Source organism: Ascaphus truei, chromosome 1 (assembly GCF_040206685.1).
Source record: "Ascaphus truei isolate aAscTru1 chromosome 1, aAscTru1.hap1, whole genome shotgun sequence".
NCBI lineage: Eukaryota > Metazoa > Chordata > Amphibia > Anura > Ascaphidae > Ascaphus > Ascaphus truei.
The window spans coordinates 47,422,019-47,447,171 of NC_134483.1; the positions used below are offsets into that span (position 1 = coordinate 47,422,019).

The following is a 25,153-nucleotide window of genomic DNA, read 5'->3' on the forward strand; positions in this document are numbered from 1 at the left end:
ACAACGGTCATCATACGTTGATACAGGAATGGTTTTACGCCTAGCAAATAACTCCGACATGAAAATGATATGAGATGCTGTGTGCGAGCCTGATGGGCCCATCTGCACATCTGAGAGCATGGTTTGGCTTTAGATGCCAAGCAACAAGAATTCTGCAAATTTCACGTAGATAAAAAAAAAAATATATATCAAAGACAAAGGGATTACAAGAAGCAAATCATTCAGTTTTCTCCAGAATTAACAGAGCACTGGAATTGTATACTCCACGTATTGCAGACAATGTGAAACCTTTAACAAAGTGCAAAATATGTAACTGCATCGTTATTTTGTCTTCTAATCTGAGCGGCAGTGAGCTCATATAAATACAAAGAAATGTACTGTAGGCTCCTTATGCAGAGAAGGGCCCATGGATTGTCTGTTCGCCTGGGAACATATATGATTTGAACTAGCAGGGGATTCATTTAATAGCTGTGGGGGAAACCCACCCCCCCCCCCCAAACCCACCCCCATCCCCCCAAAAAATCAACATTTTCAAACTATGATCATATGAAAATTGTGATTCCTCTTCATACAAACTAGAAGGATACAAAAAAGTTTAACTCCGCCTGCACTGCTCTGTACTAGAGCAGCCTCTGCATAAGGCCGAGTCCATAGAAGGACAGGCCGCGCTGAGCCGTGCGACGCTCCGCACTGAGCCCCGGCATTCTCAATGAGGATGTTTTTAGAGGGGGCTCAGGCGAGCGTCCGCAGGCGTGCTGAGGAGTTGGATTTTTCAGCCGACAGCCAAGCTGTTTTTCAGCGCACTGTCGGCTAAAAACATCCAATCAGCGCGAAGCAGCGTCACGGCGCCGTGACGTTGACGTCAGTGCGTCGCGGGCGATTGGCCCAGCAATGTTACTGCCCGGCCTCCCAATCGCGCCCGCTAGCTCCCCTGCATGTGCATGAAATCGCACAGCTTCAGCGTCAGCGCTGCTCCCCCCCTCTATAGATGCAGCCTAAGTCAGAAAGAATCTTTAAAAAAAAAAAAAAAAACCCCAGACACAGCCAGTAGATCTGACCAATACCTGAGAATTGATTCACAAAGGGGTGTTAATGCTCATCTCTCTGCATCGCTCATTTAATGGACCAGTCACTAACACAACGTTGGCTATACACAGATCTGCCTCAGTGCTATTACTCAGGAATGGGATTGAAAGATAAATCCTGTGCCAATGTTTTTATCCCTTTCTACAAGTCTACAAGACAGACTTGTAGATTACACTATATCCACTGAAGTCTTCAGGACTGGAAAAAAATACCCAGTGTCCTTGCATTGTAAACTGAATGTTGGTTATCTTTTTATTTATTTTTAATAGATTGACGAACACCATTAATAAAGCCCTCTGGAATATGGTTGTTTCATAATGAAACCAAAGATTCAAAGAAGAAAAATAATAATCATAATTTAGCCACCACAGTGGATGCAGCTACCTGCAAAATCAGCAATTTTACAGAACATGGAAATAAAATTAAAAAATACACATTTTATATACATCACAGATTGCCCAAGTCTATGTCCTCATCTTCCCTATTCACAAGGTCATCCTCTGCTTCCCAACTTCGCCATGTGCTGGTGGCTATGACTGGCCTAAAAGAGATCCCATGTAGCATTGCAAATGGATATAGTGATGACCGCCGAACTGACTTTTTGCGCCTGGCATCGACTTCGCTTTCCTTGGTGGAAAGACGATGTAATGTGGGATTTTGCTCGATTTTATTTTTCAAGCTCTGCAATTCATCCATTATTTCCAAAACCCTTTGCATGGTGGCAACATTTCCTCCTCCGAGAACCTGCGCTTCTGGAATCCAACGCAGGTGGCGCTGAGCCCAGATTCGAATTTCGGGCCCCTCAATGTGAGGCAGAATCAAACCATGGAGGTCTACTGGTTTCCTGTGCCAGCTTTCATAGAACTCCCGGAAGTTGTTTGGCACTTCGTCCGAGGCACTGATTAACTTGCTTATTCTTTTGCCGAGCAGATTTTTTATAAACGGTCCTGTCTCGTCTTTGAAGAATCCTCTTTTATTTGAAGTTTTTGATTGGGCGAGTGGCAGGGAAAGCTGTCTCTGATGCTGAAAATGACAATAAAGTAACATTTCAGCTGTAACACATGACTATTTTATGCATAATTTCTATTTACTTAGCAGAGGAAGTAGGTGCACTCACAAAAACTGGATAAACAGCCACCGGTGCATGGACAAGCCCACTTGCGTGGAGCTGAAGAGAACCGCCGCTCCAGTGGGCTTCTGCAAACAAAATAATGGTTTTATTTAATGAGGGACAACATTTCGGTCTCTGCGTAGACTTTATCAAGACGCAGAGACCAAAACATCAATCCTCTTGAAATAAAGCTACTATTTTGTTTGCAAAATCCCACTTGAGTGCCGGTTTTCATCAGTTTTCTTAATTTATTTACTTATTATATTAATTAGGTCTACTCCTGACAATGCATTGTACGAGAAATGTTAACCACTGCGCAAACACACAGAAGCTCCTGCTCAGAAGAACTTGCAAATCTAATTGGCGCAAAAAAAAAAAAAAACTAATCTGTAGTTTTTTTAAAGAAAATTGTTTAGTTATTAGAACAAGTATTTTATGCTGCTGCAGTATACCAATCTTTGCAAAACAGAAGATTTGTCAGCTTTACTAAACTCCCATGCACCACAAACATTAAAAAAAAAAAAAAAGAACACATTAAAAATCATTTCAGTTACCCGTCACTCAAGGGGTGAATTACTTTTACATTTCTCAAAGCCAATTTTAATATTCCTTATGAGTCATAACAAATGACGTTAAGGTCCGGAGAAAGGGTTTGTTTGAACAGAAAACGCTTTGCATGTTCTCCTACTGATCTTATGCTTTTTTCCCCCAAGTGTAGTATAGAAGCTCTTTTATTCCTAGAAGCAGTGCAGCATTACACCGGAAGACTTTTGCACAACCCATCCATCCCAACTGAAGGGGAGGGGGGGGGGGTGGGGGGGGGGGAGGTTTGCAAGTGAGAAAAGAGCAGCTTCAATTTGAAGGTACGTTTCATCTGTTTTCTGTCCAATTCAACTGGAAAAGTAGAATGTATTGGTTGTTTAACCCTCACCCAAAATTTATGGTGGTTTAAGTATTCACTTAATGTAATAATCCTTACTGTTGGGGAAGGAAATATAATATGGTTTTGATGGGTTTTTTCCCTCTCTTTCAATCAACGTTTCGGTCCTCAAGAAAGGTCCTGGAGAGGACCGAAACATTGATTAGATCACCACCATCACTTTACTTCCAGAAAGGCGCGCGAGAGTGGTTGTCTTCTGTTCGCTGTTATATAGAATTATTCCTCTGTGAACCGAGGCAAAAGGATAATGTTAGCGTGCCATCCTTATACATACATGTCACAATAGCTGACCACTCCGAATAGTAAGACAGTTGACCAGGTGGAAAGCTGTAGCTGTATAATCCAAAACAAGTCTAAGTACCATGTACTCCCAATGCTTCATGTTTATTGTAATCCAGTCAACATTGATCGATCTACAATAAACTAATGCATTGGTGAATGCATTGTACGTGTGCTTGTTGTGTACAGCTATCACATTGTGGGATCCATCTGTCAGACAACTGTAGTGATGCAAATCATTTTAAACTCAGAGGTTGCACTGCCGAGATGTATGTATGTGTGTGTGTGTGTGTGTTCGTATATATATATATATATATATATATATATATATATATATATATATATATATATATATATATATATATATATATATATATATATTTACATTTACACACTGGGAATTTAAAATGGCTGCTTCCATAAACAGATATGGGAGGGACTCACACTTGTAATTAATGAAAAAAAAATAAAAAAGACTTGCCTTTGGTCGTATAGCTTTCCGCAGACTTGTGTCCTGTTTGGGCTTTTCCACATACAGAGGGTTGTTGAACAACGACAGCGCTTTTGATTCAAACTGCACGGACCAATCCCAGACAGCGTAAAAACTCAAAGGCTCACTTTGTTTACCCAGCCCGTCTTCTGCCTGCCAAAACAGGGGGAACCTCGATGATTCGGAGTTAAAGGAAACAGATCTTTGCTTATAAAAACTTTGCATGAATCATAAAATTGTCCTTATTAGCCACATAATGGACTTCTTGTCTGCTGTAACGTAGCTATGGAAAATGGACTCCTTTATCTCCGCCGTCTTTATAAATGGTATTTTCCAGACTAGATTCAGCAAATTACTTATAAACACAATCCATTAAACAGAGCATAATAGCTAAATAAAATAAAACAGAGCATCCATGCTTTACAAAAAAAAGACACTACAAAAATAAAATGGCCATAATCCAGGATAAAATTCTACCATAAAGGTGAACATCTTACACAACACATATATATAGTGGCATATTGCAAGAGAAAGGAGCATATATACTCCACAAGACACCTTATGGCCCCCATACATAGCACGGGCTATAAAGGCCACATTCAAAAAGCAATAATATCCATATTACAATATAGTTTAAGTGCCCATTTACTTGAAGCCGTGCTGTAAAGTATCTAATGGCGTATAATGCTTGGGGTTTATATGGCCTTATATGGCCCAGTGTCGGATTATGGAAAATGTAAACCATTACAGCTCACGCCACTGCGTCAGAATATAACAATCCAGTAATAAAGAATTGTGAATATAGTGACATGAAATATTAGTTATCAGATCCCTCCACCACTTAGGAAAGATTTGAATATCTGTGCTGAAATAATGGTTTCCTTTCCTCATTCTCACAGGATCAAAATCTGCCGCATGATCTACAGTAGGAACAAAACCTGGACAGAAGAAAGTCACAATACTTGTGTCACGTCTGCTCCACTGTATTTTCACAAACTTTTTTTTATTATGTGCTCTTTTTTGGATTATAAAGTGCGAAGAGAAAATTCAAGGAAATGTAAAAAGAAACACACTTTTTTTTAATCCTAGTTAATTCACTGACTGTCCCACTTTTGCATTAATATAACTTTAACACCAGAACATTTAGACAAATGTTTATATTATGATACAGATTTATTCTACAAGAATGTTTCACTTTTAAACCCTGAAGATAAAGTCTGAGATTCATTTATATATATTTTTTGGCTTTTACAGTCCCTAGCGTTATTTTAATGCTCAAGACAACACATTCCTGAGGCTTAGTATCTCAGGATTGGAAAATGGTATGTAGGCAGATTTTTGCACTTACTATAATGGTACCAACTGATTAAAGATGCTATCTTTAGGTTGAGCAGCATAGCCTCCCAGTACAGTATATTTTACAGAGGTGCACATGATTATTAGGGACAGCCCCCTAAACGCATGAACTTGAAATGCATCCGAATGGTTGACATGTCGTCTTTACTCCATGAAAATATTAAACACTATCTTAACATCCCTAGTCTCGAACATAGATCAAGTAGTTAAGAGCAGGCATGACTACGATACTTCTAAATTACAAATAGGCACCTTCCAAATCCTGATGTTTAGTAGATAAGCAAAATGTGTACATACGACATTTATGAAGCTCTTATGGTTTTACCAACATATTCAATAACTTACAGTAGCACTAAGAGGAATCTTACCCAGCTGTGTGCATCTTTTTGGGATGGTGAATTGAAGAAGAATGTACTAAAGATGGGTATGTAGATGCTATCTGACAAGACTGTGAGATATGTCTCAGTGAACTCAAAAGCAACAGGATACTGCTGTACAAGCTGCCACACACAGTCTAAAAAGAGTAGAAAAACCGGTGCCTAAAATGCAGGGGGAAAAGAAAAAATAGTAGGTTTACATTGTATCGCATGAATAAGAGAAAAACTCCAGTGCCCCAAACTCTTCCCAACGTGGCTGTGCTCAAAATCAACAATTTAATTTCCATATGCAAACCGGAAGTAGACATAAAATAAAAAACACAAGCAAGGAATGTAATCCTGAGTGAACACCTCAAATTAAACTTATATCAGCAATCACACCCACTTTACCTATTATTATTTGTAATATAGGAACTCGAACCAGGGTTTTCCTCAAGAGCCGAATCTTCCTAAGTATACCAAGATACTTACCAGCCAGTTTAGTGGGCCGGTGTTCAGTCGAGGGACATATTTCACCTGCGGTCACCCAATGGGAAGCTGCACTGCTTCCTACTCGTGTGCAGGACCCGGTGGCCCTTTATAGTTCCCGGGTCAGAGCCAACACACTGGCAACTAAAAACTGCTATCCAGGCCAGAGGGGTCCCTGGAGGTGCTGAGCACTATTTTTGTGCTCCGGAGGACCCAAAGGTTCAATTATTTTTATTTTAAAGAGCAAGGAGAGTAGGGGAATTGCCTATGGAAGTTACTGTAATTTTCAACATATAATCCATGGGTTGTGTGTTGTTAAAAGTGAGAAAATAGGGAGCTGTTGGTTATCTGCAAAATTAAAATTCCCAACAAAGTTTTTTTACCTCCTCTCATAAGGGTGAGTGGACAGCTGCATTTTATGGCTTTTCATGGTTAAAGCACTTACATGTAAAGAAATTAAGTGCATATCTTATCAAAATAAAAAAGGAGTATTAAGGAAAACCTACATGCTATTTCACCTACATGTTAATTATTATTTTCAGTTCATGCCATTTGACATCTTCCTACTACTTCTGAGAGAACACATCCGAATTTCAAGTTCATTACGTTTTTTTACACATGATTTTTAAAATATATGTCATTTTATATATTTTTTCCCTATATTCCCCCCCCCCCAATTTTAGCCACGATTATACGACAATTATTTTTTTCTTCATCTTTTTTGCTCGTTCCATAGTCCTGCGGATTATATGATGGAAATAACGGTACTTAAAATAGGATTTTATATCAATATTGTTTCCATGTTGGTAAAAAAAATGGTGGAGAAAGTCAAATCCTGACAGGGATGGTCATCAGATTACTCAACATTTCCAATTTATTGTAGTTTAATCAAGATAACCCGATTTATTTTTCCATCCTGGTCACAATTTAATCTGTAGCATTAAAACAACTGAGAAAATCATGGACATTAATGACTAATCAGGGCTATCCACCTTGTACAATCAAAATGAATATCTGCATATTTGCATCTATGTATAAGTATTTTAGGATATCTTTTTTGTTATTTATTTTTTTTACATGAGTTTGCAATCTTTAATGTTATCCCCTCCAGGTAAGTACATACTAATCTGTATTTAAGATGCAGCCATATGGCGACAGGTGTGTGTGTGTGTGTGTGTGTATGTGTGTGTGTGTGTGTATGTGTGTGTGTATGTGTGTGTGTGTGTGTGTGTGTGTGTGTGTGTATGTGTGTGTGTGTATGTGTGTGTGTGTATGTGTGTGTGTGTGTGTGTGTGTGTGTGTGTGTGTGTGTGTGTGTGTGTGTGTGTGTGTGTGTGTGTGTGTGTGTGTGTGTGTGTGTGTGTGTGTGTGTGTGTGATCTCAGTATACATGTTATTAGCACAAAAATTGTGACGAATCTGAATCAATACATTCAAAAACAACATTAATTGGAAGAGAACAGTGTATAGACAAGAAAAAAAAATGGGACTGTTCAGAATAATTCTCTCTCTCTGCGTCCCTCCATGCTCGAGTACAGCAGTGAGGGTGTGCTAAAGCATTCCTCTCTGTTTAGAGTGGTCACTACTTTCGAAAAAATCTATGTAAAAAAAAAAATCCTTAAAAAATATGGAAGATTAAAAATCTTCTATTTACACTGAAACTTGATGCAGGGCCTGTTGATCTTTCAGTCTGTAAAAAAAAATCCCCTCTTTGAAAAACTACACTTCCTTTTGCATAATGATTTAGGATAATGTATCCGGACGTTCCTCCTTCTCCTACCGTGCACCCCAAAACTGGAACAACCTACCAGAGACTCTCACATCCACCACCAGTTTAAGTTCTTTCAAATCTAAGGCTGTCTCACATTTTAATCTGGTCTGTAACTGTTTCATACGCACATAACATATATTTTCTTTAACTGTGCACGCAATGTCTTGTATATAATGTATACCCTGTTCATTTATGTAACTGTATTTGTAACCATGTATTATTTGTTTTACTCTGTGCCCAGGACATACTTGAAAATGAGAGGTAACTCTCAATGTATTACTTCCTGGTAAAATATTTTATAAATAAATATAGCCAGGTCCGCATTGTGCAGCACAATACTTCATGTTTTCTTGGCTTTATCAACCCTTATAAAATGCACGTTATGTCGGGAGGGCTCGCATGCCAAGGGGCCTTCTGAAGTACAGCATATGTTATTCTAAGAAAGGGTTACTCTGCCGTAAAGGGTCTATTAACATGGCAGTTTTCTAACTAACATCTATTGTTATTTAGCGGCTTCTCTGAAAAGACAAAAGAGAAGTCATGCTATGTCCAGCTATACAAGTGTCTGCAATGCACAACTTTGTAAACACTTACAGCAGATCTAAATTGGTTAGTTCATACTGTATACCGTTCTGCATATGTTTTAACAGTCTCACTGTCAAGAGGAACATTGATGTTTGTCTGCCAACATTCCTGGACCCATGGCTAACATTGCATGGGAATTGCTTGCCATGCGCAAGAAACATCGACCGATTGGCTGAGACTGTTATTGAAGTGTTAGTATGGTATGTTAGAGAAAATGTAATTACCATAGCTTTCAGTTTATTGGGTCAAAAGCATGCTGTAAAAAAGGCTGGTGTGATATGTGCACAGCAAATAGTGTGATGCTTTATTATTTGAATAAATCATCACAGCTTATATTGCCGCAGTTTGAATTTTTGCAATTGCTGGGTATATTGGCATGCCCCTTCCAAGACTTTCTGCAGGAAGATCCCTGTACTTGCCAGTCAATTGAAAACAGCCTATTACCATGTTCTTCTACCATGGAAACTTAAGGGCCGGTAATAATGGGTTACATTGCAGCCCTTTTCTAAAACCTTATTTAGATAAGGTGACATCTACATTAATCTTCAAATAAATCAAACCATTACCTCAACGAGGGCGCTTTTCATTACTTTGGTATGTTGTACTCAACACCTAATGATTCTAACAACAAAAATGCAGACGTGCTGTCCCCAGTTGGGAGGGGATGAGATCTTAAATGTCATGTACTGGAATGAAGGATAATGATGGATAATGTTTGTCAAGACCAAGAGGGTGCAAGCAGCAGTGTCACACAATGTACCTCACACTCATTTTTCCGCAGATGGTTGCACCTGTCTAGAAAACAGTGTCCTCCTATTACCCACTCCTTCTGAATAAGGCTCTGGAAGCCATGTTTGGTGCGGCAATGTGGATCCATCATAATCTGAACAAGACTGGAGATCACACAACAGAGGTCTGAAGCATTGTCTTCTGTGAGAAAACAAAAAAGGTTATTAGCTAAAGGGGACGTGAACAAACAAAATATAAGGTTAGTGTGTTCTTTAAAAGAGCTTTGCTAGACATATTAACGATTTGTAGTACTGAAGATTTACAATGTGGAAATTAAGGCCCATACAGTGTTTACTGCCATTAGACACCTCCCAGCGCTGGAAGACTTCTTACAAACTCACTGACTTTAATAAATGCATTGTGTCTTTCAGCAGCAGCAGAAGACTGCCAAGTACATATGGCCCCAAAGCTCACATACAACATCCACTGGAATTACAATGTATGCCATGCAACACTTCTTTGTTAGAAAGTGAACCCACCATTTAATTGTTTTTTTGTTTTTTACTAAAAACATACAATATCTACTATGCAACAACGCACTGGCCTTTAATTCACTTAAAAAGAAAATAGTTTGACTGCCGCACTAGGGATACACAATACTGATAGAGGATAAAACTCAGAGCTACATTTATTTTCACGTTTTGGTCAGCAGGAGTTAAAATACCAATGAAATTATTTTCTACATGCGACACTAAATTAGTGATATACTTGTTAAAATGTCAATGTGGGAAGGTGTATGTAGGACAAACTGGAAGCAATAAAACAGATTAATTTAATACAAATGCAGCATTAGAAATTAAAAAAAAAAAAAGGAGATACCAGTGTGAAGACATTTTTATTTACATAAACGCATCACAATTAAAATGACAGGTGATGGAGCAAATTGACACGTATCAGAGGAGGAAATTAAACAATACCTCCTACAAAGAGAAATGTTTTGGATTGATACATTAGATACAGGTAGCACAAAAGAAGATTCAAATTTCAAATGCTTCTTATGTTAAGTGAATTTAGGATTTATTCCTTGTATTGTAGATATAACATAAATGTACTTCGATACATTTTCAATTTCTACACTGTTATATACATTTGATAATATAATGGATAATACTATTGGACATTTTTTATAGTAAATAGAATGCTCACTGATGTATCCAAGGATATAATTATATTCAGATAATTGAAAGAATTCAAATATTTTTCTTTTGAAATAAAATTGTATTACATTAATTGATTAGAAACTATTTTTTCTATATCCTATATTTTTTGTAGTTGTTTCTAACAAAATTTGAAAACTTGTATGAAAGGTATTTTTTTTTTTTTTACAATAAGTCACATTGTTGTTAATTATGTGTCTTTTTTCTAATTGTATGTAAATTTCTATAAACATTAACATTGCACTTACAATTATATGAAGAAACAGCAGCTGCATATAGTACAGGTTGCAACTAGTAACCGGTGATAATAAGAATTGTTCCAATGTTGTATGTAAATGAGATGTAGCCAAATGAGGCACGTAACTGTGGGTGTGGCTTATGTTTATAAGGTCTCTTGGTGACTATCTGTATACACCTGATGAAGGGTGGAGAGTCACCCTGAAACGTTGTGTATTCTGTGGACCAAAAGGTGAAAATAAATGTAGCTCTGAGTGTTATCCTCTATCTAAGTGTTGTGGATCCCTAATGCGGTCAAACGGTTCCTTTTGCTGTATTTACAGAGATTACTTTAGGACGCTCTAGACCAGAGGTGCTCAACTCCAGTTATCAGGACACACACCAACCCCCTCTCCCTTTCTCTCCCCCCCACCACCCAACAGCCAGGTGGCTGAATCAGTCCCAGCTTCAGCACTATCAAAGACTGAGCCCTGTGATTGAGCAACCTGTGCTGAAGCTGGGATATCCTGAAAACCTGACCTGTTGCGGGTCTTGAGGACTGGAGTTGCCCAAACCTGGTTAGACTTCCAGCAAGGGGGGGTGAAAAAAAACGCAACTGTATCTTTAAGCTAAACCCTGAACACCGACATCCTGTAAGTGAGCAAGGTCATAAATCAAACATTGTGAGACATTTATTCCTTTAATTCACTGCAAAGCAACCTCTCAATAACACTGTGCTAATGGGAAATATCAGATGTATTTATACTATGCTTTGCTCAATCATAACATTTAAATAGCAATAACTCCCCTCTATCGGACAAAAGTAGCAGATACATTTTTTATTTCCAAAAACCAAAGTGTATACCTCTGGAGTATACAAAAGGAAAGGTTATGGCCATTGATCATACAAGGGTTTAATTAAAAAAACAACAAAAATGTTTACTTTAAATATAGGATCCTGGAGTGCACCTCCAACATGCCAAACTATATTTCAATTCTGAAAATGCTATATCATTCAAAAGCAGATATACAGATATCAGGACGAGTACACAATTGTACATCTACTGATGCTGGAATTGCAAATGACTCTGTACATTAATTAGCTACAAAAAGTACAGCATGGGTGGCCAACTCCAGTCCTCAGGGGCCAACAACAGGTCAGGTTTTCAGGATATCCCAGCTTCAGCACAGTGGTACAGTCTTCGACTGAGCCACCTGTTCTGATACAGGACTGGAAATGGCCACTCCTGATGTATACTGTGGAATAATGCAGAACCCACTGGTGCTTTGGCATTTACAGCACGCTCTCTGTTTAACTCTCCATTAGTCTATGAAGACTAAATACAGTGGCAATATGAAGCCGAGAGGTTGTCAGAGTACCCGAAGGCAAACATATTTGATCTTGGGCTTAAATTGTAGGGTTTACAAATACTCATCAAAAGTAACCTGTTGTGACTAATGAATCTAAATAATTACAGTAAAGATGTTGTGAACAATAAAGGCACAAATATAACTGTCTCTTACCTTTAAGAACAACATTTATTTTTTGCATCTCCAAATATTCAATGATTTCAACGGCTTTCTTAAGGAAATGCCTTTAAAAAGAAAAATTAAAGAATTATGTGGAGCTCTCTAATTGTAGAATGAAAACCTCAAACCGCAGCAGTAAATAAATACATACATGAGAATCTGCAACAAAGTACAAGAGCAATCACTTGTGATTCATTTTTAAGATCTAGATTAGTTTTTTGGGGGGGGTTCAAGTCTGGCAAATCACAATGACAACTTCAAAATTGCGTAATACCAGTGCGCTGGTAAATATTGGGACCCTTCTCTCCTGTGCAACCCATTAGTTCCCAGTGTAAGAAGCTCAAACATCGCTTATGCAATAATATATATATTACACATACCATTTGTGGCCCTATAACACTTATACATTCCCCTCGCCCGCCTCTCCCAACATCCATCCAAAACCCTGCTGCCAGACTCCTCTACCTCACTCACTGCTCCACTATGCAAATCACTACACTGGCTTCCCATATCTTCTAGGAGGACATTTTAAACCCTAGTTCTGACTTACAAAGCTCTCAACAACGCTGCACGCCCTTACATACAAGCCCTTAACCCAAATAAATCCCTAAATGCCCTGTCTGTACTGCCTCTCCTACGGCCTCCTCACTCACGCCTGCCTGCAAGACTTCTCCCGTGCTGCCCCCTCTCTCTGGAATTCCCTACCATGCACCACCCAGCGTTCAGACATTTAAAAACTCTGAAAAAACACCTTTTTAAAGGAAGCTTATCTGGTACACTCAACATCCCCCCCCTCCCCCCAACCCTATTGGTACCAGCTGTGCAGCTGCACCAAACTCCATGCTAACTAACACCCCCTAACCTTAATAGATCCAGCTGTGCGGCTAGACCATACTCCATCCCACAATGAGCAGCCACTTCAACATAGCCCCTTATCCCCTCTAGATTGTAAACTCTCATGAGCAAGCCCCTCATCACCTTCTGTATCTGTTTGCATTTGTTTGTCCTTATTTGTATGTCATTCTGTTTATGCAAATGATGTCAGTGTACTCCCCCTCCCTCCCCCCAAAGTGCTGTGAAATATGTTGGCGCTTTGCAAAGACCCAAAAATAAAATACTACACAACCGTGCTCACTTTGAACTTTTTGGCTCTTCAACAAACCTTATTATTTCTAGCCAATTGCAGGTGTCCAACAAGGAGAACCATTTCACATCGGTATCCCAAAAGTCAGTAGCGTTGTCTGTAAAAGAAACAGCGTCGCGTTAGAAATGCAGTCACTGCGTTGTAGCTGGCAGCGGGATGGCATCAGTGTTTACCCATTACAAATTGAATGCCGTTAACCCGGGGCCACTACTTTCCCTTGAAATATATACACTGATATTCCCAAGTGGTCTAGCAAAAAGAATCATTGCAAAAAGGTTTTTAAAGAATTAAAAAATATAAAAGCCAACTGACTGTGTCCAGCCCTGGTTTCACTTTTGCTGGTCTTTTGGCTACTTTAGGACAATAGTAAAATATATGTAAACCTACCTGATCTCTGTGGCAAAAAAACAGTGCCATGGATTATACTTTATGTTAACTGTGCTTTGTATGTGGCAGTAAAAATGGCAGTAATAGACACCTGCAAGTATTTTGTGCAACGCTAATTAAGGAAAAAATAAATAAAGTATGTTTAAACATGTGCTGGGTGTGACTTCCTTTACAGGTGCAATCCACTTAGTTAGAAAAGAAAATAACATAAAAAGAACTTCATGTAATGGTCTTTTCTCAGGAAGCAGGGGGACCTCAAAGCTGAAATTAATGCAGTTCAACTCCAGAGGACCCACCCCCCTCCCCCCACACTAATTCTCACCTGAGGGCAAAAAACCTAGGCGAAACCTCACCTTTAAAGAATGCTCAGCGCTCTCACTGTGGGTCTTACAGTCTTCAGTAAAATTAGTAAGCATTTCATCACAGGCAAGTTTGTTTGGTGCTCATTCTTACCAATTAGAAATAGCTGCTTAAATCGACTATAGGCTGCCTGAATTTCTGAGAGGGATGGGAGGCTGGTCGACAAATCTTCACTCCGGACTTCTTCATATGGAGGTATGTGAAGGGTCTTCTCTACACTGAATGGAACAAGGTGATCATATTATTTTGTTGTACTACTTCTTAACCTCGGCTGGCATAGTGATATCTAATGCCTTTCAGTTGCTATATCAGTATAGGAAATATCAGGATTAGCACATCGCAAAATAAATTAAAAGAAAATTATATATACTATATATATATATATATATATATATATATATATACACATATATACATATATACATATATATACACAGTAATCCCCACGTTTGACTTCTGAATTAGTATTATAAAATACATCTAAATTTAATTGAAAAAGAAGCTAATTTTGCATGTTTTTGTGTTGCCAATCGCACTTATACGAAACAAGCAACCATCTTTATTTGTCATATGCACAACCTGCACAAAGCAAATGAGTCTTGCCTGTGACTACTTAAACTGTGCATCATGACCACAGACAAAACATGCGATGTAATCCTACATACACACACACAATCTTAAACAAACTATAGACAAATCCGATTAAATATTACAAACCGATCTAAAAATGTTCTCTGTGCCTGTAGAACAGCATCGTCCACTTCTTTAGGAAGGGAAGCCATTTTTAAAAGGGCAGAGCCGTTATGACAAGACCAACACCAAATCTAAAAACAGAAGGGGGGGGGGGGGGAAAGAAATTAGGAAAGTCACGGTATCCGAATTACAAACAAAAAGGAACTTATTTTATGACAGCTGAATCCCGGTACTAAAAGGTCTTAAGTTTTGTTTTGCAATTTGAAGATTATGATGCAATTGGTACAGTAAATGAGTAAAGCCTAACTCTGATGCTTGCACTTGCCGCGTTGTTGCAGTAAACTGCCCTTATTTCATCTTAATAGGAGGTTCTCTCCATGAAAGGACACGTCCGATATTATACAAGTATACATAGGCCTAAGAAATAGCTGCCGTCTGTATAAATGTTTTCAACTGGCAATACTGTACTTTTCTTGCCATTATAAAAATCATACAAGTACTTACTGGAATTCCTTTTCCTTGGAATGCAAATATATCATCGTCAGATAGAGATAGCGGGACAACAAAGTATTGTGGTAACCTAATGAAATAAGAATAGTCTTTATGGCATGCAAACATACCGTATACTACAGCTCTTCAACTAATTCTCCAAAGGGACCAGATCAGAAAACATTTAGGTGCAGAAGAGCCAGGAGCTTACGGCAATATCATTTGAGATACATTTGAAGACTTAAATGACTAATTCAGCATTTTACCTGTGTGTGTGTGTACACACACACACGAAAACCTTTATTATTAAACCTCAGCTGTGAAAGTGATGGTGGAAATTAAGTCACAATATAAAAATAGGAAAGTGATACAATAAATAAATATTGAAAATGTGTGACAAACTAATTCAATAAATATAAATAGTTCAGAAATGTACTAGTATAAACTAAAAATGTGAAAAGAATCTTGGAAAAAGTGACTGCTCCTTAAAGAATGAACCACATTTTGCATAAATACATAAAAACAAAAATAGGAGCACACGTTCCAGGAATATGTGAATAGTAATATTTACTAAACACTTCTATATAAAACACACAGGTTAAAAACCATAACACAATAATATTGTAAAAAGAAATAATCAGATTGGCCAACACCCTGTTGAAGCCAGATAAGAAATGCTGTCATGTGCCTATGACACTACTGTATTCATGTCTGTATGTGTTGCTGCCAATAAAAAAAAAGATTGATACAAAAAAAATAAAAAAAAATAATCAGCAGTCAAATATCAATCGAATCAATGATGAGAAACCAGACCTGCTGGTGTAATAGTCAAAGAATGAGTGGCTGGCTAGCCTGTAATGGAGTGATGCTGTTGTCCACCTGGTGACGAAACGCGTTGGGACATGCTCTACTGGGACATTTCGTGAATCCATGCGATTGTTGTGCGATTTCTCCACTCCCACCTTCAAAAATTACTTTGCAACAGGAGACAAGCACAAGAAAGAGCCAAATAGTATAAGATGGTTTGTGTATTTGATCAAAAAGTATCACAGGTTAAGTATCGCACGCACTTGGTACATAATATGAAACAGCATTTGAATAAAATATTCAGTATGATCTCACTCATCCGATGGTGCATTTTTTTTGCCCGTCTGGTCTGCAATCTGGAGGGAAGCACGCAGTGCTGCCAACACACCTTCTGCTGGTAAATTCCCAGTGTGCTTTGCGTTGGACTACGGAAAGCCAAAATGGTGCAAAAAAAGAACTCCGGTCCTACAGGAAATAGCCCTACACGTTTTCGTGGATCAACCACTTTTAGATTGGGATTCAACCACAACATTCCTGAAGTAAGAAATTTGTTAGCGGACGCTCAGAATAAAAAATATATTACCATCTTCCAAAAATTCATAAAAGCACTGGAAAAAAAAAACCCCAGGATGCCCGATCATATCTGGCATGAACTCCCTCACCGCCAACACCACGTTGATACCTTTTTGCAGAAATATGTGGTAAATCTGAGATCCCACATTAGGGACTCTACTGCAGTATTACAATTACTAGATACAGTTGAATGGAAAAATGCTTATTGCTGGGCCACTGCGACGTGCAGTCCCCTTATACATCTATAAAACAAATCAGGGATTAGAGGCAGTGGAATACATTTTTGGAGATTGAGCCATCTCTCCCCAAAGCCCATTGCAAGTTTATAATGAATAGCACGGGATTTAGATTCTCTCATAGCTACTTTAAATTCATAGATACCGATTTACTTCAAATCTGTGGTACGACAATGGGTACAAGATTTGCTCTCAGCTACGCCAATTTATTTATGGGTAGCTGGGAGCAACAATTTGTATGGAACAACCACCCATTTGCCACACAGGTTATAACATGGAGGTACTTTATAGAAGATACATTGATTATTTGGCAGGGAGACCTATTAGCTTAAATGGATTTATGGATACTTAATTGTAACAATTTGAATATTAGTCTAACAAATAAATGGGATGCCAAAATAGAATTTTTAGATCAAAATTGAGTGTGACCTGTATAATAATCACTAAAACAATTTTAAAACATGTAGATTGCAATAGCTAGTTATTAGCTTATAGTAATCACCATAAAGGACGGAAGAAAAATATCCCTTAATGCTAGTTCCAAAGACTTAGAAAGAACTGCAGTAATCAGAAAAACTGAAAGACAAGCATCATCTTTCAAAGATCGTTTTCTGGAGAGAGGATATGAACGAGAAAATGTAGATAAAGATAGAGAAAGAAAGAAACCTCAAGGAGAAATACTTATCAATATAACCACGAAAGGGAATAAACCCAATAAATTCAGATTTCAGTATACCATTTATTGCCAAATGTAATTGAGCGGCAGGTTTGATGAAGGGGATAGTTGAAAAACATTGGCAGATATTACTGTGCAATCCTCTTCTCAAACCAGTCCTACCTACTAGACCTAAAACGGTATATAGGAAAGAAAATTCCTTAAAGAATAAACTAGCCTCTAGAGAAATTAGAAGTGAACATGTGGACAGAAAAATGGCAAGAAAAGACGCCCCGTTGGATACTATGCACCCTAAGGGTCTAAATGAAGACACAGATCTTGTACCAGTTATACAAGATTAATATTATATTTGAATTCGAGCAAAATTTTCTATATATCAGCTCATTCAAATGAGGTATATACGTGTTCATATCCCCAAGGGCTTGTTAGACTGCTGACAACCTATAGGCAATCCCCATCTTATGCCAAATATTTACATCCATATAAAAGGATTGTCACATACGGCACACCTGTAAGCACGTGCCCTGCATAAGGGACAAGGGTTAATGCACAGCTCTCTAGCTGGCCTACTTTTCACCTTCGCAAAGGTCCCCAAAATGGACAATATCTCCCCTAACCCCGTCCCCATATACCAGTTGTGTCGAACAGCACACTTGTGAGCACGTGACGAAGAGATGCAACCAGGGTTAATACACACAGCTACTGTAGCCAACTCACCTTTCTCCTCCGCAAGGCACTTTCAATGAGTTAATATTAAACCCCTTACACAATTCCAATCATATCAATACACTATCACCACCCGAGAAATATGTAAAGGTGCATGGAATTTATTTGTGAATGTAATGTCATTTTGAATGGAGAATAGAATGCAGTGGTTAATGGAGAATGGAATGGGTAAAGCAATGGTATGGTAATGTATGCATGCACGCTTTGTAGAGTAGTTACATGTTCGGACACATTTTGCTAAAACAGGTGTGTGTTAAGTGCATAGTTTTTTTTCTTTAATAAACAGGGACCGGAGACCCTGGCAGATATAGATATATAGGGCTTCACTGCCATTTGGACTGTTCATTCGAATAAGCATTTTTAGACACCCCTATTGAGCGCATGCTTATTTTTTTTAATTACATTTTGTGATTTATGTTATTAAAGTATGGCCATTTTTTCATGCTATTGTTCTCCCATGCACTTCTATCACAATAGATCGATACACCCGTCATTATTAGAATTATTAGTACTGCATGTATCATTACTCTGACATTGTTAGATTTTGTACCATCTGTTTTAGTATTGATTGTTAAGTATTAGGACTGGATCCATCTAAATGCACCCGTTTTGTTTTTAACAAGGTAAACATTTCTTTTGATTAGTAATGTCCTGGCAGCTTGCCTATTTAAGGATGAAGAAGCAATAACATTAGATATGGCACCTGAGGAAGTGCTTGATCCAAGAAACATGTAGGGCTATTTCCTGTAGGACTGGAGTCCTTTTTTGCACCTCTGGTTTTCCGTAGTGCAATGCCAAGCACTATGGGAACTTACCAGCAGACGGAGGAGTGTAGGACTCGGACCTTCCTTCAGCATTTCAGAGCAAACAGACGAAAAGAATACGCCATTGGATGAGTGAGATCATACAGAATATTTTATTCAAATGCGGTTTTACATGTTGTACCATGAGTGTGATATACTTACCCTGTGATACTTTTTGATCAAATACACGAATATTATTATACTATTTGGCTCTTTTTAGATCTGCTGAAGCGGCCAATCAGGCATTGAAGTCTATGTGGATTTTTAGAAAAAAATGGTTCACATTGTAGATCTAGAACAAGGCCTTCAGTCCCATTTGCAAGTATATATATATATATATTTTTTTTTTTTAAATTATTATTATTATTATTATTAGAAGAAGCTAGCCTCTTCAAATCATCCACACGTAACAATTCCTTTTCTGTTTTCATAAAAACACTACAAACATACTCAAAAGGGTACTTTCATACCTCTCAAAATGGTAGCAAGATAATTTTTCACTAGCAAACTGTATTTTTCTCGGCCGTCTCTGTGGCTTGTAAGAACTAAAAAAAACATTTGATAATCCTTCCTTGTATTCTGTACATGTAATTTCAATAACATCCTTTCATTATCCATTTATCTCCCTTATATCTTACAATTTATGTCCCTTAACTCTTTAAAAAGCACAATGTAGAACACTGAAACCATTTAGCAACATAAGTGCAATATGTGCTCTATAACTACTGTCAGAGTAAAAAGGCATCAGGTTTCTTTACAAAAACATGAAAGATCGAATTAATGATACATAGTACAAACTCTTGTAGTAGAACATGAACTAGTGGGAAGGGTAGGACAAGCTCAATGGACCGTAACTTGCTGTAAAACACTTAGAAAGGTTTCCATTTTTTAATTCAATTAGAAAATTATAATTTTTAGCAGTGTCCCTCGATAATCTCCTAAACTGCTCTAGAGCATCATAACAAAAAATTTATGCCACCCAAGTAGCAAAAGTTTAAATCCAAGACTCATACCAGTGCCTCTCAAACTGTGGTCCTTGGACCAGCGGTGGCGCATACGATGGCTGGTGGTGGAACCCAATAACCTCTGTAAGTCACTCGATAGCTCTCTCTTGCAATATATGGCCCTTTCTAACACTGTAAAAAGAACAGTGTGGAATGTTCATGCGAGACAAGCTGCTAATAATCCATTATGTTTCTAATGATCTAATTAATACTATTGATGAATTAAGGATGCAGGATGACCTTCCACATGGTTGTTAACATGGAAGTCATCTGCGAGAGCGAAAAGGAAACATTCTTGACTTGTACGGTTTTACAGTTACTTACAGTAGCCCACTTACCGTTCTGATTCTTTGTAGCCTTCATTGACAGATGATATTCTGAAATTTAGGTTTCCTTTGGTCCGATTCAATTCCATACACCAGTCTTTAATTGTATCAAACATTAAAGTTTGCTCCTTTGTGCAGGTTGCTTAAACAAAAACAATTAATATGGTAAAGCAAAAGCAACTAAAGTAGAAATACTGTATAATATTATCAGCCAAGTCCTTTTAAAATATAGAACTGCACAAAGCAGACTTGGAAAAGATTTACCGCTCTCCTTAAAATGCAGGTTCTTTATATTTTTCCAATCGTGAAAATTAAGGGCTGCAAAGTTTGCTGCAAGCCTTCTAAAAACCCATCACCACTGACCATTTCCAGGTACCCCAAAACCTCACCTATATAGTGTGGAGCAGCGGGTGTATATGAAAATAGAAACAGGCGTTTCAACAGCTTAGGACTCTGAATGTGATGAATTATACCACTGACGATCTGAAGAAAAATAGAACAGTTAAATATTAGTTGTAAAACAAATTAAATCTTTCTTTGCAAACTCTACATGCCAAACAAAGTTTAAAAACAACAAGGCTGCAAGATTTCAGTTAGTCACACTTGCCAGTCACAGTTTCACACCGTCTTAAAGCATTCAGCAGCAGAGAAGATGGCAAAACATTTCTAAGGCTTTGGTCCCCGGTCTGCAGTGAGCTGCAGGGGGAGACAGGGGGGTGTGACGGGGGAGCGGCCATGATATCACCCGGCAGGTTCACCCTCATTGGCTGAACCGCCGGGGGCATGGCCTAGCGCTCCGTCACCAGTGTTAATCTCAATTTTCGGGTCTGCAAGAAACCCCTTGCAGCGGGCCCGGCCCCATTGAGTGGCGGCTCTTGTCCCCGCTGCAGCAGCCAGTGGGGACCAAGCCTAAGTGTGTTTGCTTAATCCCGGAGTGCTCATCAACTAATCTTAGGCCCATACAAAGTTCATAGCAAGCTTTCAAAAAACAAAAACATGTTTAATGCAGATAACTTTGATACAAACAGCAGCTCCGCACAGATACTGAAACCTCAGGTAAAATGAGACTTTGAATAAATAGCATTAAAAAAAAAAAATATTTTGAGGAAAATGTATTGTAGTGGGGAAAAAATAAATAAATAATATATATTGAGAGAAAAAAACGCCAATATATAAATCAGCCACTGGGACAATACAAATCCCTAGTGTACTACATGAGTGCTTAAACAAAAATAATAACTAAAACTACACATTTTAATGAGAAAGCGGACCACAAAAGGCTGACTGCATTAAAAGCAGCAAAACTATGCTTTTTTCAATTAGGCAGAACGTTTAACCTGTGTTTCCTCGGGTGAAGTACTATGAAACCTTTTGGCGATGCCAAATCCACTTCATCAACTTCTCTAAACAAGGCCCTTAGTTGGACGATTTAGAGCTTGCTGGGGCTATGGGGACCATTTCACCCCAAGAAAAATACTACTTTTTCCTTCCTTTTGAATTTCCCCAGTACTACATTGGTTTTTTTTTTGTCTAGGATAATACAGGGGACTCTTAAACCTGCCTGCCATTCTGACTTCCTAAATATTGCTTTATACTGTAACTGCTCACTGATGGCAGTAATTGGCCTCTAGCAAAATTGATGCTAAAAAGCTTCAATATTAAAGCTGGAAAAAAAAACCCTCAAAACATGGAGGACTATAATAATAAAGTATTACATTCACTTTAAAGCAGCAGTCCAAGCTGCCATTCCCCCTCCCCCCTCCATATGTACATCAATACAATCCACACAATGATAAATAATTGGCCAAGTTGCCAATCGATGGGCGAAGATTTGGCTCGGGGGTTCACTAAATGGCTGCAGGAGTATTGACTCAGTATCTGATTTGTAAAACAAATTTGTAAACAAAAAAGGCTGGTTACATTATAAAATATGGGTTCTATGCTGCACACCAGAATATATTAGTAACAAAATACATACGGTTACCGGTGCTCCTGGTTCCTGAGATCCATAATACATAGCAAAAGAAGATGACTCGGGGCACTATGCATTTTAAACTAATTTATTAGGTCAGAATATTGACTTTTGGCCGCCACAGTGACCTTTTTCAAGTTTGACAGATATGATAAAGACAGATAGATTAGGTCAAACTGACCTAATAAATTAGTTAAAAATCTGTAGTGCCCCGAGTCAACTTCCTTTGCTTGGTTACATAATACATTTTTAAATGTAATTCAGAGGGTTTTTTTATGCTACAGGTAATTTCTCATAGTACAGAACTGAGATATAGATATATTATATAATATTTTTATATGCTATACAGTGGTTTTTTTTTAGTCACCGTTTCACCCACCATAACTTAAATAATGCGTGGTGAAGACCTACTCATGTCTCAAGTTGCAAAGCCAGTACAACTAACCGCACACTGACGAGACCCACAATGTCGAAACAGTCCGTCCGCGAGTGGATTTATCGGCTTTACATCTCATCCCAGGCCATGTTTAAAAGCTGTGTTTAAAGCAGCATGCATTGGCTTAAGGGTTAACCATGTAATGGCGTCTTGAGACAAAAGGTGGCACTGTGTGCTCATTTGCATGTCATTTCCCAGAATCCCTTGCTGCAGTGGAAGCACTATATATTGGATGATAATGGTGAAAAGCAGGGTTGCAGACCTGTCTAAAACATGTGAATGTGCTCACAAGTAATAGAGATAGAGGAGATAGAGGCAGCTTTAATGTAGGATATTGCTTGGTCTGCAGCTTTAATCCAACTCATTCAACATACTTCACATATATAATTAAGCAAGGCTGCTAATTTAAATCTCTCCTCATATACTTGGTGTCTGATTGCAGAAAGAGACTGCTCCACTAAAATACTGCATACTATTTCATAGCTGTAATTCACTGCTGCGTGTTTGAGTAGTCACTATATTTACCCTCTTCACTTCCTCTTCCTTTGTGTACCGCAGACAGAAATGAAACACACGGAAATCTTTGCAGTAGATTATTAGACTCTCGGGGTATTTTTTCACTTGTCCACATATGAGAACTTTCTTTTTATCATACACTGAAAATATATGTTAAAAAAAACAAAAACAAAAAAACACAATTTGGGTATTTTGCACACAATGGTTAAGCGACGTTTATTCTAGTTCTAAAACAGAGATGTAACAAGAAAAGCAGAAACAAAAGATTTTGATGTATATACCCAATCAAAGATGTTCTAGACTTGCATTTGGAAACTAAAATATTTGGGTCAGAATACTCTTTGTAAATTGAGTTAGATATATTAACAGGTAAAATATTTTGGGCATGCTGCTCACATGGGGATCGTCACCTAATGTATACATAAAGTCTCAGCGTAGCACTGCCTCCCCTTCAAATAATATTCACTTTTATGGCATGCTCACGTATCAAACCACATTTTATGCACATGGTTTAATAATTAACTTCCTATTAGACCTTGACATTATCGTCTCTAATCTTGTTTAATGAAACCAAAGTGTCAAGGCATCATACACACTGAAAAATAGAAAGAATTCAAGAGCACAACTCTCATGGTGTAGTAAAATTGTATAACGTGCTTTGATAAAAAAAAAAGCAGAGTACAGGCAGTCCTCGGTTATCCGATACAATGCGTTACTCATAATGCCGTTGGATAGCGAAACGTTGTAAAGCGAAACACGTTTTCCCATAGAAACACTGTTTAAATGAAAGGTTCCGTTCCTGAAGGCATTTTTAATGCTAAAATACACAAAATATTTTACGCAGACAATAAAATATGCAGCACACACAAATTATATAGTGCATATACTGTATTATATATATAATATAACATAATATATAATATAATATAAAAATATAATATATTATATAGTATGATATATATATTATATAAACATACAACTTTGCAAAGCGTCGTAAGAGCGTTGGATAAGCCGTTTTGGCGTTGTAAAAATGAATATAGGTATGCATTGCATAGCGTTGGATAAGCCGTTTTGGCGTTGTAAAAATGAATATAGGTATGCATTGCATAGCGTTGGATAAGCCGTTTTGGCGTTGTAAAAATGAATATAGGTATGCATTGCATAGCGTTGGACAAGCCATTCGTTGTAAAGCGAAGCGTTGTAAAACGAGGACTGCCTGTATTGCACGTGCATCAAGATAGGTCTTTAAAAGCAGATCATGTTAGAAAAATGTTACCGCGACGGGACGCTGCTCTCATATACGACGTGGGTGACTGTCGTCGTTATCTCCCCAGCCTGGTAAAAGCAGAAGAGGATCGATGTGAATGTCCTTCCTTCCCCCAATCCGTGTTCAGGCGATGTCGGGGGGTGTCAAAGGCAGTGCAGTAGGTAGCGGTTAATGATGTCACCGTAACACGCCACTATACAGTAGAACGCTCCGCCGTATGGTCGCTGTCACGGAAGACCAGCACTTAACACTTTTTACCTTACATAGACCCCGCTGTTCTTTGTTTCACATGAAAAGGAGACTAGTGAATAATCAGAGAATGGATTGTGTCGTGTGATAATGTCAATAAAAAGACAAATACTAAACGATAAATTAGAATTATACTCATTGCTTGCCAATTAGAATGGGGGTCACCAAACGGTCCGTCACAGTCGCTACCTCTGATGTGTAAGGCTAAGGCCCCAGTGCACGCGACGGGGTGCCTGGTGGCGCTCGTTACCTGCATCAGCACGACCTGATGGACTCCAGTCAACTCGGGACGGGAAGGCGTGAATGGCCAAAAGAACAAAATCTTGTCCTTTGGC

General features: G+C 38.3%; 1 protein-coding gene across 1 annotated transcript in view; it reads right to left on the reverse strand.

Annotated features, from left to right (window-relative positions):
* Positions 1–505: 505 nt before the first annotated feature.
* The window catches only part of LOC142487741 (myotubularin-related protein 12-like), a 74,421-nt gene continuing 49,773 nt past the window's right edge, over positions 506–25,153 (reverse strand). The window contains exons 5-16 of the mRNA XM_075587554.1: positions 23,312–23,442; positions 20,768–20,861; positions 20,391–20,520; positions 15,243–15,318; positions 14,763–14,869; positions 14,139–14,263; positions 13,317–13,395; positions 12,149–12,219; positions 9,223–9,392; positions 5,631–5,801; positions 3,898–4,059; positions 506–2,109 (exon numbers count right to left, since the gene is read on the reverse strand). Of these exons, the coding sequence (XP_075443669.1) occupies positions 1,534–2,109; positions 3,898–4,059; positions 5,631–5,801; positions 9,223–9,392; positions 12,149–12,219; positions 13,317–13,395; positions 14,139–14,263; positions 14,763–14,869; positions 15,243–15,318; positions 20,391–20,520; positions 20,768–20,861; positions 23,312–23,442 (1,892 nt within the window). The 3' untranslated portion in view covers positions 506–1,533. The remainder of the gene's footprint in view (positions 2,110–3,897; positions 4,060–5,630; positions 5,802–9,222; positions 9,393–12,148; positions 12,220–13,316; positions 13,396–14,138; positions 14,264–14,762; positions 14,870–15,242; positions 15,319–20,390; positions 20,521–20,767; positions 20,862–23,311; positions 23,443–25,153) is intronic.